The following is a 12253-nucleotide window of genomic DNA, read 5'->3' on the forward strand; positions in this document are numbered from 1 at the left end:
CATTTACACTTACATATTACAAAATGCCCACTTTGCAAAACTTATAACCCTTAGAGAATACTTTGGCCCAAATCTAAAATACTGTTTTTCAATTTTTCCAGTTTTAATTAGTCTCTTTTCTATCATTTTAAAAAGTCTTGTTTTTAATTATAACAAAAAGTTTTGGATATTAAAAGTAATAAATGTGCACACTTTTAGTGCAAACCATAAGTAAATAAATACCTATACTTATAAGCATTAAGAAATAAATAAAATAAATTAACCTAAAATCATAGGAATAGTGAAATTCATCAGGCACTTTTTAAAATACATTCTTAGGCACTTCTAAGTCATTAATTATCCCCCTTTAACTTCTGCTTAAAATAGAATCAGGTGGGGAAGTTCAGAAAAGGGTGGGATTCTTGCCTGTTTATGTTCTTTTCCTATGTCCGTTAACAAATTATAACATGTTAACTAATAATAATTCTGTTTGGCTTGATATATAAAGTATAATACACTATGCACATTCACTCAGTGAATATCTATAAAATGTTTGAAGTACAACCAAAAATTGTTAATATGTTTGTGATTAGCATACTTGTTTATCTGCAAATTCAAGAATCCCATGAGATGGCTTAAAGTCTTCCAGGCCAGCAGTGTCCAATGTTGCCTTCCAATAAACATTTACTGCCCCAAAGCTTCCAGCCAGCCGGACTACAGGAATCTGAAGAACATTCAGGGGCGGAGGCACTTCATAGGCAGAAATAACTCCACCAACATCCTTTAAGTAAAGAAAATAAGTTAAAATACAAGACAAAATTAACTTATGTGTCATGACTTTCTAAATTAATTATTCTTCTATTTTACCCTTCAAAGTACAAATCAATCATCAGATATAAACATGCATAATAATTTCAGAATTCCCACATTTTTTAAAAGTTTTTCAATTTATTTATTCATTTAAGTAATCTCTACACCCAGTGTTGGGCTTGACCTCACGATCTAGAAATCAAGAGTTGCACACTCTTCCAACAGAGTCAGACAGTTGCCTCTAGGACTCTTACATTTAAGTGTAATGAAAATAAACCTGCTTAATCGTTTGGTCTAACAAAAAGAGAACTAAGAATTAGTCTATAAGATAAATTTTAAGACAGATATTTATAAATATCTACAAGGAAAGCCAATCATTTTGCAGAAAATATATGACATTGGCCAAATCAGCATGTAGAAGCTTCTGTATTACTATAAATATATTGAAATTTATCTCACTCTGGTAACATGAAAGTTAAAAATTCCTCTGGGATCATCATTTTCTTCAATCATTATTTCAACTATTTCTATCCCAGGCTTCCGCACACTTGGCTGTCCTGCAGAGAAGTCAGAATTCACCAGGTACACATCAGTGATGTTGACAATAAATCCTTCCTCCAACTCGGGAGCATTATCCTGGGGCGGGGGTTGGGGGTGAACAGGAGAGAGATTATGTTCTATTTTTAAAAATACACTGAATTTGCCTTGGAAACCTGATATTTTTCAGTGAGAAATAAATGGCTGCCTACAGGAATGAAAAGCTCTTTCACACAAACAAAAAAGATTCCTTTTCATATTTTAACACATTCCCACTGACAAACTTCAGAATCTTAGGGGATATTTAAGGTTACTGGTCAGTTTTTAATTGAAGCGTAATACTTAATAGCAAGTAAAATAATTTTTAAAAATCCTTCACACAATTCTGACCATATTCTATCAATATGTTTTTTCGTGTATAATACACACCCTCAAATATAGGAAAAATGGTAAATGCTACATACATCTTAAAAGTGAAAGCTTTAAAAAAAAAAAAAGTGAAAGCTTTAGACTTGTAAATCTAGACATTATTCCTATATTTTAATTAACTTATTAAAAACTGTTACTTTGTTTTGGAATAGGTAATAAAAAATTTCAAAAGACAAAAATAATACATAATGATCAAGACAGGAAACTTATGTTTTGTCCCATCCCACATGTCTTTCCCAGAATGTCCTTTCCAGAAGGTACTACTATCTATTATCACTAATAACACTATTAGTAACACTGATGTTACTATGCTGCAATGTTATCTTTGTCTAATAATATAGGACATATTTATTTTTAATATTGTTATATATAGTATTGTAATATATACAATATTTAGTTATAATATTATAAATAACAGTATTTACTACTCTCAGTGTCTTGTGAATCATTACAGATATATACACCTTTCTCCTTACATACATGAAAGAGCACTAATACCAGATCTAAAACCTCTGAAGAATATTCTTGATTTGAGTAATTGTATCATGACATGAAAATCTGCCCTATCAAACCAACAATAAAAATAACCTGATTAATTTGGGCATTTCATTCATTTGCTCAATAGTTTAATAAAACCAACCAACAAAATAGTGGATCCAATCAGACATACAATTAAATCCTGATTCAATGCTTCAGAGGTCATTCAAACAATACTCCAGTTACAATACTCACAATTTTACATTTGAGAGCAACCTTTTCAAAGATTTTATCTTTAAGAGCATCACACTTTTCTTTCTTTCTTTTTTTTTTTAAACACATTTTTATCTCTAACAGCATTTTCCTTTATTTTACATCAGATTCACTGCAGCCTAAACTTACCGGCAAAATGGCAACTTTGACATAAGTTTCTTTTACGTTTTCTTTCATTATTATTGTTGTTTCTTGTAGCACATAATCTTCATTCTCAGTAGCTTGATTATTGACGTGCAATAAGAAATTGGGTTTAGCTATCAAATGAATGGCAATGTCCCCAAGCAGTCCTTTATTTCGAACAATTGGTAACTGAAGAATGGTGACATTCTCTGTGAGAAAGACAAGTAAACAAGTTTTCTCTGTGTATTCGATACCACTCCAAGCACTTAAGGTGGAATGTTCTATACTACCCTAATGTATTCTCCCAAGGAGCATTTTGCGCTTTGTCCTCCTTGCCCTAAAGTTGTGCTGACAATTGCTACACATTATATCCCAGTTGTGAATCCTCATTTTGGGTTCTCTAACACACCCTCCTATGTTGCATATAACATGAGCTTTAATGAAAATGGCTGGAAGTCTTAGGAAAGTATATATGTGCAGATTGACAGTTAATTACAAATGCTAAGAAGATTCTTCGAAAATGAAAAACTATGGGGCTCCTGGGTGGCTCAGGTGGTTAAGACTCCAACTCATAATTTCGGATCAGGTCATGATTGCAGGGTCAGGGAATCAAGCCCTGCATCTGGCTCTGCACTTAGCAACGGGGTCTCTGTTCTCTGCCTCTTTCTCACAAATAAATAAAGTTCTTTAAAAAAAAAAGAAAAAGAAAAATTAAACACACAAACTCATTTAATAATCATTAGAAGAAAAATAATTTTGTTCTTATAGTGAGGGGTCTATCACAAGAATCAAAGTATTTCATGGCATCAATTTTTTAACTTAATTTTTTTCGTTTTTTAAAATTTTATTTGCCATATAAATGGGCCAAAAAATGCTTGTCAATCTTTCCCACTGGTCAATCTTTCTAATAATCTAAAATTGTGTTTTTGTTTCCAGAACATACAGCACAATTTGTGGCACTTATTAGGTGCTTCAAAATGTTTCTTGAATGAATAAGTGAACATATTTTAAGTCTCCCACTTCTCTTCCCATATATACAGTCATATAAAGGCCCATATAAAGGTACATGATTATATGCCATTCTTTTCGCATCAACTATTTAAACTATTTAAATGAAAGGTCTTTGAAAGATATGCATATTTCTGTCTGAAAATTCTAGAGGCTTCACACTGCATACTAAAGATACACATATGTTCAAATATATTTGTTCATATAAGTCAAATGGCCTTTATCTACAAAAATCTATTTATCCTACAGCTGCTTGAATAGTTATTTAGGCAAAGATTTCAGCACTAAGCTTAAGGGAAATAGGGACTGGTTACTTACACTTCACAAAAAATATATCATTCTAATTACTGCTTTGGGTTTAACAATTAATACCCTGAGTTCCAAATACTTCTTGCTGTGTTGCTTATTGTCCCTATAACTGTTGAAAATCTACCTAGAGGAATCTGGGTGTAGAAAGAGAACAGGGCAGCCCAGGTGGCTCAGGGGTTTAGCACCACCTTCGGCCCAGGACGTGATCCTGGGGTTCCGGGATCGAGTCCCATGTCGGGCTCCCTGCATGGAGCCTGCTTCTCCCTCTACCTGTGTCTCTGCCTCTCTATCTCTGTCTCTCATGAATAAATAAATAAAATCTTAAAAAAAAAAAAGAGAGAACAGAGAAGTAAAGAATGAAGAGAAAGTAAAATAAAAACCTATCACCTTTACTATAATGATTAAACTATTAATGTCTCTATTATGATAACAAGGTCTCAAAAGAGTAAAGATGTTTCTTATAGCACTATTGCTGAGTGATTATATGATCATAAAATTTAATAAACAGATAAAAAGTAAAAAGGATTGAATATGATCTGTTAAATATATATATATATATGTATATATATATATATAAAGGGATTTATATTCCTAGTAAACATTACAATGAAATTACCCAGTAAAACTTACTAGACCCTGAAAAATATTTAACACTTACCTTTAGGCTCTGCTACTCTAACGAAGAGAAATTCAGTATGCCAACCCACCAAGCCATAAGGTGAGTCATTGGGCAAAGTCGTTATCACAGATTTGTTTCTTTTCTGATCAATGGTAGCACCTTTTGATGGGTCCTCAACTCCTTCTGTGGTAATTCGAATGAGTGTTACGCTCACAATCTCTGATAACTCTGGAACATCATCAGCAAGAATAGTCAGCGTGATTGTAGACAGTGCCTGGCCTTCAGAAAATGAGATCTAAAATTTTAAAGAAAGAAGATTTTATTTATTTTGTAATTATCACCGTGCATTTTCAAAAGATTAAATTTTCTTTCAGTACTGACCACAACTTATATAACAAGAGGGATTTAAGTGACACAATATGATTCTACAAATCACTCAAATGTTTTTCATATTAAAAATGGAAGATTATTAGGAAAAAGAAAAAAAGTAAACCATTATGGAAACTCAATCTGATAAAACATGCAGCTGAACTGTCACATCCTGAAGGCTGCATTCTATTAAAATATAGAGTACACGGTCTCTCTGGGAGTCTAAGTCCCAGATACCGTATTTTTAAAAAATCTGTAGAAATAAAAAAAGTTGACATACTAAGTTTAAACATTTTTCCCTACAAAAATTTTACCAGGTTTGCTATTTCCTTTGATTAAACTCTGAATAGATGTGTAATTTAACAATGAATCAACCAAAATAGAGGTAGAGAAAGATTAAAAGAGATACAAATCAAAGCATCTCTCTCCTCCTGCTGTGCCTCTATTGTCTATAGTCAAATCCAAATTTTCTAAAAGGCATCTGAAATCCTTTCTGATAGGGCTTCTGTATGCTCTTTGAATATTATTTCCCAGCTCTCTCCATTTGCTCTATTCTCTAGCAACACGACTACATACTGCAATCATTCAAACTAGCATTCCAGGCCCAATTTGTTGTTCATCTCTCCACCTTAAGAAGGTAGTTGATATAAACTCAAGAGCTTTATTAATAAAATCGGGGTCAGAAAATTACTACTCTTTGGCCAAATCCATTTTTTTTCATCAAGTTTTACCAGAATACAGACAAGTTCATTCAATTACATACTGTTCAACACTTTATTGTGCTAGAAAACTAAAGTTGGGTATCTAGGAAAGAGACTATAATAGCACACAAGTCTAAAATATTCACTATCTGGCCCTCTATATCAATGGTTTACTGAATCTTGAATAAAACAATTAATTCTTCCAAATATAGTCTACATTTAATATACTATTCTCCATTTAAATAGAAATCATTTTAGTCATGTTTATATAAGAAATATTATTTGTGAAAATACAATTCAGAACATACAGAACCTGATAAATACAACTTATATAGTTGTATAAATAGATTTGGTAATTTGTGTAAAGTAAATATTCAACGCAATAAAATTTGCCATAACATTTTTAAGACACTGAAGCTCTAATTTCCTTCTAAACGATACAGAAACCTAGAAATGGTGGATCATAACATTCACTTGTCGTTTTGTGAGATAATTTCATGAGAGATCTTTTAAAGGAACTCTTCAAAGAAGTATTTGGGGAAAATACATGGATAAATCTATGAAACCCGAGATGAGTCTAGAAGACCATCCATCTTCCAATTAGGAACTAAAGGTTCTTTAAACTCTTTCTTTCCATTTGCTTCTCTGACCCAATTCTGATTCCATTCTTCAACCAGTGCCCCAATTTTATACTATTTTTCAAGAGTAGATAAAGTGATCCTCTGCCCAAATCCCTTCTTGGGACTGATGCACCCATCCCCCAGGTAGTGGGAATAACAGCTTTTACATTTCTCAGTGGGAGCTGCCTTCAGCTGTAGCAAACTTTCACTCAAGGTTATGCCCCACTCAATGTGGTGTGAGGTCTAGGATGGCTAAAACAGGGATGCAAAATCTCAGCCTCCTTGCTCTAACTGGAAACAACGCCAAAGGACCAGCTCAGCTCCAGAACTTCCTCAGAGACTCAAACTCAGGTACAACTACCCAGGGATCAACATTCCCCTCTGCACATCCCTACCTTCCTTATTTCCTTATGGTTGTGTCTCCCCAGGAATTCACCCACAATCACAGAGTCTGTCTACAGGAAACTCAACTTACATCATTCAGCAATTCTGATCTACTTTTTCATACATATGTCTACCTTACATAGATTTGTTCCCTACTGGGACACCTGGGTGGCTCAGTGGTTGAGCGTCTTTGCCTTTGGCTCAGGTTGTGATCCCAGGGCTGGGGTCCTGGGATCGAGTCCCACATCGGGCTCTCTGCTTCTTTTTTTTTTAATTTTTTTATTTTTTTTTAATTTATTTATGATAGTCACACACAGAGAGAGAGAGAGAGAGGCAGAGACATAGGCAGAGGGAGAAGCAGGCTCCATGCACCGGGAGCCCGACGTGGGATTCAATCCCAGGTCACCAGGATCGCGCCCTGGGCCAAAGGCAGGCGCCAAACCACTGCACCACCAGGGATTCCGGGCTCTCTGCTTCTTCCTCTGCCTATGTCTCTGCCTCTCTCTGGGTCTCTCATGAAGAAGTAAATAAAATCTTAAAAAAAAAAATTGTGCCCTATTTACTGCTTCCATTTTACCCAAATCTTGAAACCATATTTCCATCTCCAGTTTGATTGGTTTTATCTTTCTGAAACTGTAACACATCCATAATTTGGCCAACAAAAGGGATGATTTTTTTTACAGACAATTTTGGAATTACAGAAAAAAAGAACAATAATCACAACATTAAAACTAACATTAAATTGTATCCCTCTCTACAGTGATTAATAGGAATCCAGTGTTGACATGGTCAAACTCAAAACACTTCATCCTTGAGGTAGGGTTTGGTCCCATGCATCAATAGTAATCATAATTTAAAAGTGACTCTCCTGCAATTTTGTAAATTACATACCACTCCTGAGGTGGGAAATATATCACTAATACTTCCATCAGCTTCCCACGCTACAGTTACACGACCATATGTTCCTTTTAAGCGCTCAACATTCAAGGTTATGAGGCTATCTTGCTCCATTTCTTCTACTTGCTTATATAATGAATTCTGGAAAACAAACAGGAAGTCACAAGGGATTAGATGAAATTACCTAGGTAGGTTTTTACTTCATGCTATTGTGTGTGTGCAAACTTCACAGTACTAAGCAACATGATACATTAAAACAACATGATACAGGTGAAAAATATAGTTTTATAAAACACAGCAATATACAATGACCATGTTTTAATTTGAAATACACTTTTCAATAACTAAAAGTAAATTAAAATGTTAATCATTATAGGGTTATTTTTATTTTGTCTTCTTGTTGCTCTTATTTTCAAATTTCTTCAATGAACATAATATTTTCATATTCCAAAAGCATACCTTTTGGAAAGCATCATACATAGCATCTAGAGTTCATAGAAATGAAAGGACATAGAGTCAGGAAATAAGGAAAGTCTTCTTCCCCTGTATAACTTCTGGCAACCCCTCTAGGTCTTGATTTCTACTTGTAAAATAAGCTTTTGGTCTACATGGTCTCTAAAATCCCAGTCAAATGTAAAGACATCATGAGAATCAGGGCACTCTTTCTGATCATTTACAAATGCCTCTTACCCTTAAGTTCATATCCTCTGAAATGTTCTGCAGGCTGTGCGGTTTCCATTGATGGTGTTTCATCTTTAGCCCCTGGTCTTTACAACTATTTTTCCTGCCAGAAATATCCCCTGGCCCTTTTTTCACTTAGACTCTGCAGTCTCTTTCTTCTGTTCCAGACTGATTTCTACCTCCCTGTGACTGGAACTCCTTCTCTAACATCTACAGCTTGCCAGCTGCTGAATGAGCTTTTGCTCAAAATTAATGCTCCTTCTTACAATACCCCTAGTTTATCTATCCATAGCTCCTTCTTACAATACCCCTAGTTTATCCATAAGCAATAAAGGAAGAATGTGGAGTATAAAGATTTTCAAAAATCTTTCCAGTAATAGTTTTAATTTTCTTGTCTTTTTACAATGGTAATCTGAAAAGAAATTCCTCCATGAATTTCTTAAAGCTTCTGAAAGTTTCTACATGGAATGCAAATAGTCTACTGGATGGCTATCAGATGGCAGGCAGTGTTTTACACTGCATTTTAACATATTGTTACAAATATTACATAGTTATAAAATCTTGCTCAAAGTATTCAAAGTTCCTACAGAAAATATCTTGATTTAAAAACATGCATATAGGGGTACCTGGCTGGCTCAATCAGTAGAGTAGGTGACTCAATTTGGGGTTGTAAATTCAAGTCCCACATTGGGTTTAGAGATTACTTAAAAACAAAATCTTTAAAGAAATAAAATATTCATATAATTTGTTCACAAAAAATATATGCATTTTCAAACAGAAGTATCTCTGGCTATGCCCTTTGTTGATAAGGGTTAGAAAAATAAGGATTTAATACAGCCAAAAATTATCAAGAAACTCTCTTTATCTATTAAATCTTAACTTAGAACAGGCTGTCCAGACACAAGAGGCCTGTACTGAGAAATTCTACTGAATGGACTAAAACAACCCAGGATACTATGTATTGGAGAAGGATTAAACCACAGTGCTTTAATGTCTCTAGAATAATCTTAGAACAACTTCCAAAAGGAGAAATCTATCATAGAAATGTGCTCCCCAGCTGCCGCAGGGCTCCAAGGTGAGAAGATGAGACCATGTAGTAGGGCATGTTGATTCTTGCTCCAGGATCCCCAGCTCTGCCCTATATATTTGTGTGACCCTGAGAAAGCCATGTGAGCATTCTCTCCTCTCCCCTGCATAACGACGGGTTCTTACTAAGCATCTCCTATGTGCCAGGCACTTTTCTGGAATAAAGTTATGAATAAAGCAGTATCTCAGTCATCTCTCACAGCCTTGAATTCTAGTAAAAGAAACTGACAATAGACAAAAAAAAAAAAGCCACTATAAGTTTCATTAAGAACAAGGCAGGAGAAAATAGATACAAAATGATGGTGGGGAGTTACAATTTTTAATCCGGGAGGCCCTTCTGGTAAGGTGTCATTTCAGCAGAGACCAGCAAAAAATGAGGAAACAAGTCATGTGAGGAGCTGGTGGAGACAGAGATCATTTTCCATTTTCCTAACCTTCCCCACAACAGCTCATGCCTTAGAGCTGCACTGTCCTACACAGGAGCCACTGGCCACATGTGGCTGTTGAGCACCTAAAATGTGACTGGTCTATAACTGTAAAATGCAGACAGGAGGTTGAAGACGGTATAAAGAAAAAGGATATAAATTATTCCATCAATCATTTTATGTTGGTTAATATGTTGAGTTATGTAAAATAAAACATTAACAAGAGTTTCACCTGTTTCTATTCTTTTTATGTGGCTAAAAAACTTAAAGATATGTATATGGCTCACAATATAATACTGGGCAGAGCTGCTTCAGAGGAAGCTGACCTGCCTTTACCTCCAGAGAGGGGCTAGACTGGGTAACAGGGTGATCCTACCACCCCTGCAAGCAATTGACTCAGGGCCTTAGCACATTCAAAACTCATCTCATCCCTCAAATCTGCTCTTTCTACAGGTATCCTTATGTCACTGAAAGGCAAATGTCTGCTTCCTGTAGCTCTGTGGTTTTTGCTGAATTACTGCACTAGTTTCCTGTCTATTTCTGTCCTTGCCCACTTATAATCGAGTCTCAATTCTATGGCCAGAGTGGTTCTTTTAAAATGTGAGCCAGATGAAGTTGCTCTTCCACTCCAACCCTTTCCCTCGGGGGCTAACTTCATTACAGTATGCAGGAGCTTGTGCAGGAGCTGAGTTCACATAGTAGTCTCCCTATCCTTCCAAGGCCTGCTCTAACATTGGCCCTCACCCGGTGTCTAGGAAGTTGGGTTTAGGAGGATTCCCACTATTCCTGGGACTCACACTGGCTCCCTATGCTTGAACTGTACACACAATGGGGTTTATATTGAACACCTACTTTCTCTCTGGGAGTCTGGAATTTTGGCATGTGTCAGGCTGAGGGTGCCTGCGTGATTAGTCCCCAGTTAAGACCCCAGGCACTGAGTCTCTAATGAGCTTGGATGGCAACACATTTCACATGCTGTCACAATTCAACTCAGTGCTGGGGGAATTAAATGTGTCCTGTATAACTCCCCTGAGAGAGAGCTCTTGGAAACTTGCCCCTCATTTCCTCCACGCTTTGTCCCATAAGTCTTTTCCCTTAATGATTTTTGCTTTGTATCCTCTTCTTTGTAATAGATAAATCCTAGTATGAGTATGACTAAACCTTGAATCCTTTGAGTCCTCCTAGCAAGTCACCAAACCCGTGGTTACTACTGGGGAAGCCCATAACAGGGCCCTGGCCCTTCACCTCTTGGGCCTCATCTTTCCCTCAAACTCGGATTTCAGCCACAGTGGCTTCCTTGATTCACCAAATGGAGGCCTCACTTCGGGGCCTTTCATCTTGTTCATGGCTCCCCTGCCTTGAATGTTCTTCACCTCTCTCCCCCAGGCCTTTGTTCTAATATCACTTCTTCAGCGCCTCCCTCCCTGACAGCCTATGTTTTATTTCTCTGCACACAACCTCAGTCCCCTCTAAAACACTGTCCATCTGGCCTCCCTGCCTAACATTCCTCCAGGGCACTTACTGCCATCAGATATAGTAGAGATGTCTCACATGTCTTTGTCTACTGTATGTCTCCCTTTGCCTCCTCTACAATTTGGGACAGTGAGGGTAGAGATTTTTTACTATTTTATTTTTTGATAGCATCTGAAACAGTATCTGATACATAGGAAGAGTTTGCTAAGTAATGGCTACATGAATGAATAAATTAATGAACAGATGGAGTGGCCTATTGGTTCTGGCCAGGGAGACATAAGAAGAGTTCTCTAGAGGCATCTGGGAAATCCCTTCCTTATCCCAAGTGCCACATTTGTCTCTTTCCCCAGCTGGACATGAATAAGAAAGCAGTAGCCCTAACAGTAACATCAGCTTTCAAACAACCAATGAAGAATCAGCTTTATGTTGGCAAAATGGAGAGATAGAATCTGAGTCATGGTGACACAGTAGATTACCAACCCAACCGTGAAGCCCATCTTCTCTGTGGACATGTTTCTGGTGTTTAAGCCACTTTAAGTTGGGTTTTCCTTAGAGAATATTTCAGAGAAAGATGAATGATTGCTGCAGTTATAACTCTACTTAAGAAATCAAGATACAGTTGGCAAATAGGGCTAAATGATACAATATAAATGGATGACATTTTGCTTATGGGTAAAGGAATATGAAGTCTGAGCATGGAAGCTAACTTGGTAATATCTGCATAGTTCTCTTTCCTCAGGAAAAAGCACCTTCATGTGCATTATACATGTATAGTTATAAACATCTCCTTCCCTCCCTCTTTCTCTCTCTAATACACAAAGGTCAGTAGGTGAGGTATGTGAGAAAACACAGTATACAGTCTATTTGGAATCTGCTTCATAATCACCCTCTATAGTTAAGGCTAATAGTGGAGCTGAACCCCAGAACTAGGGCCAACTGGTAACATTTCAAAGTCAATCTTGTAAGAGGGATCAGTATAATAAAAAAAATTAGGGCAAGTAGACTCAGAGGTTTCAATGTGTAGGACTATAAATTATAAGATATCAATAAAGT

At 36.2% G+C, this 12253-nt stretch overlaps 1 protein-coding gene across 4 annotated transcripts in view; it reads right to left on the minus strand.

The window, feature by feature from the left end:
* Window positions 1-12253, minus strand: part of ADGRV1 (adhesion G protein-coupled receptor V1) — a 530856-nt gene that overhangs the window by 359475 nt on the left and 159128 nt on the right. For all 4 annotated transcript variants that reach the window (XM_041752702.1, XM_041752703.1, XM_041752704.1 and 1 more), the window contains 5 exons: window positions 7530-7676; window positions 4604-4859; window positions 2635-2837; window positions 1249-1425; window positions 578-760 (listed from right to left, as the gene is read on the minus strand). In XM_041752702.1, coding sequence (XP_041608636.1) covers window positions 578-760; window positions 1249-1425; window positions 2635-2837; window positions 4604-4859; window positions 7530-7676 — 966 coding nt within the window. The remainder of the gene's footprint in view (window positions 1-577; window positions 761-1248; window positions 1426-2634; window positions 2838-4603; window positions 4860-7529; window positions 7677-12253) is intronic.

This window comes from Vulpes lagopus, chromosome 4 (genome assembly GCF_018345385.1).
Source record: "Vulpes lagopus strain Blue_001 chromosome 4, ASM1834538v1, whole genome shotgun sequence".
Classification (NCBI taxonomy): Eukaryota; Metazoa; Chordata; class Mammalia; order Carnivora; family Canidae; genus Vulpes; species Vulpes lagopus.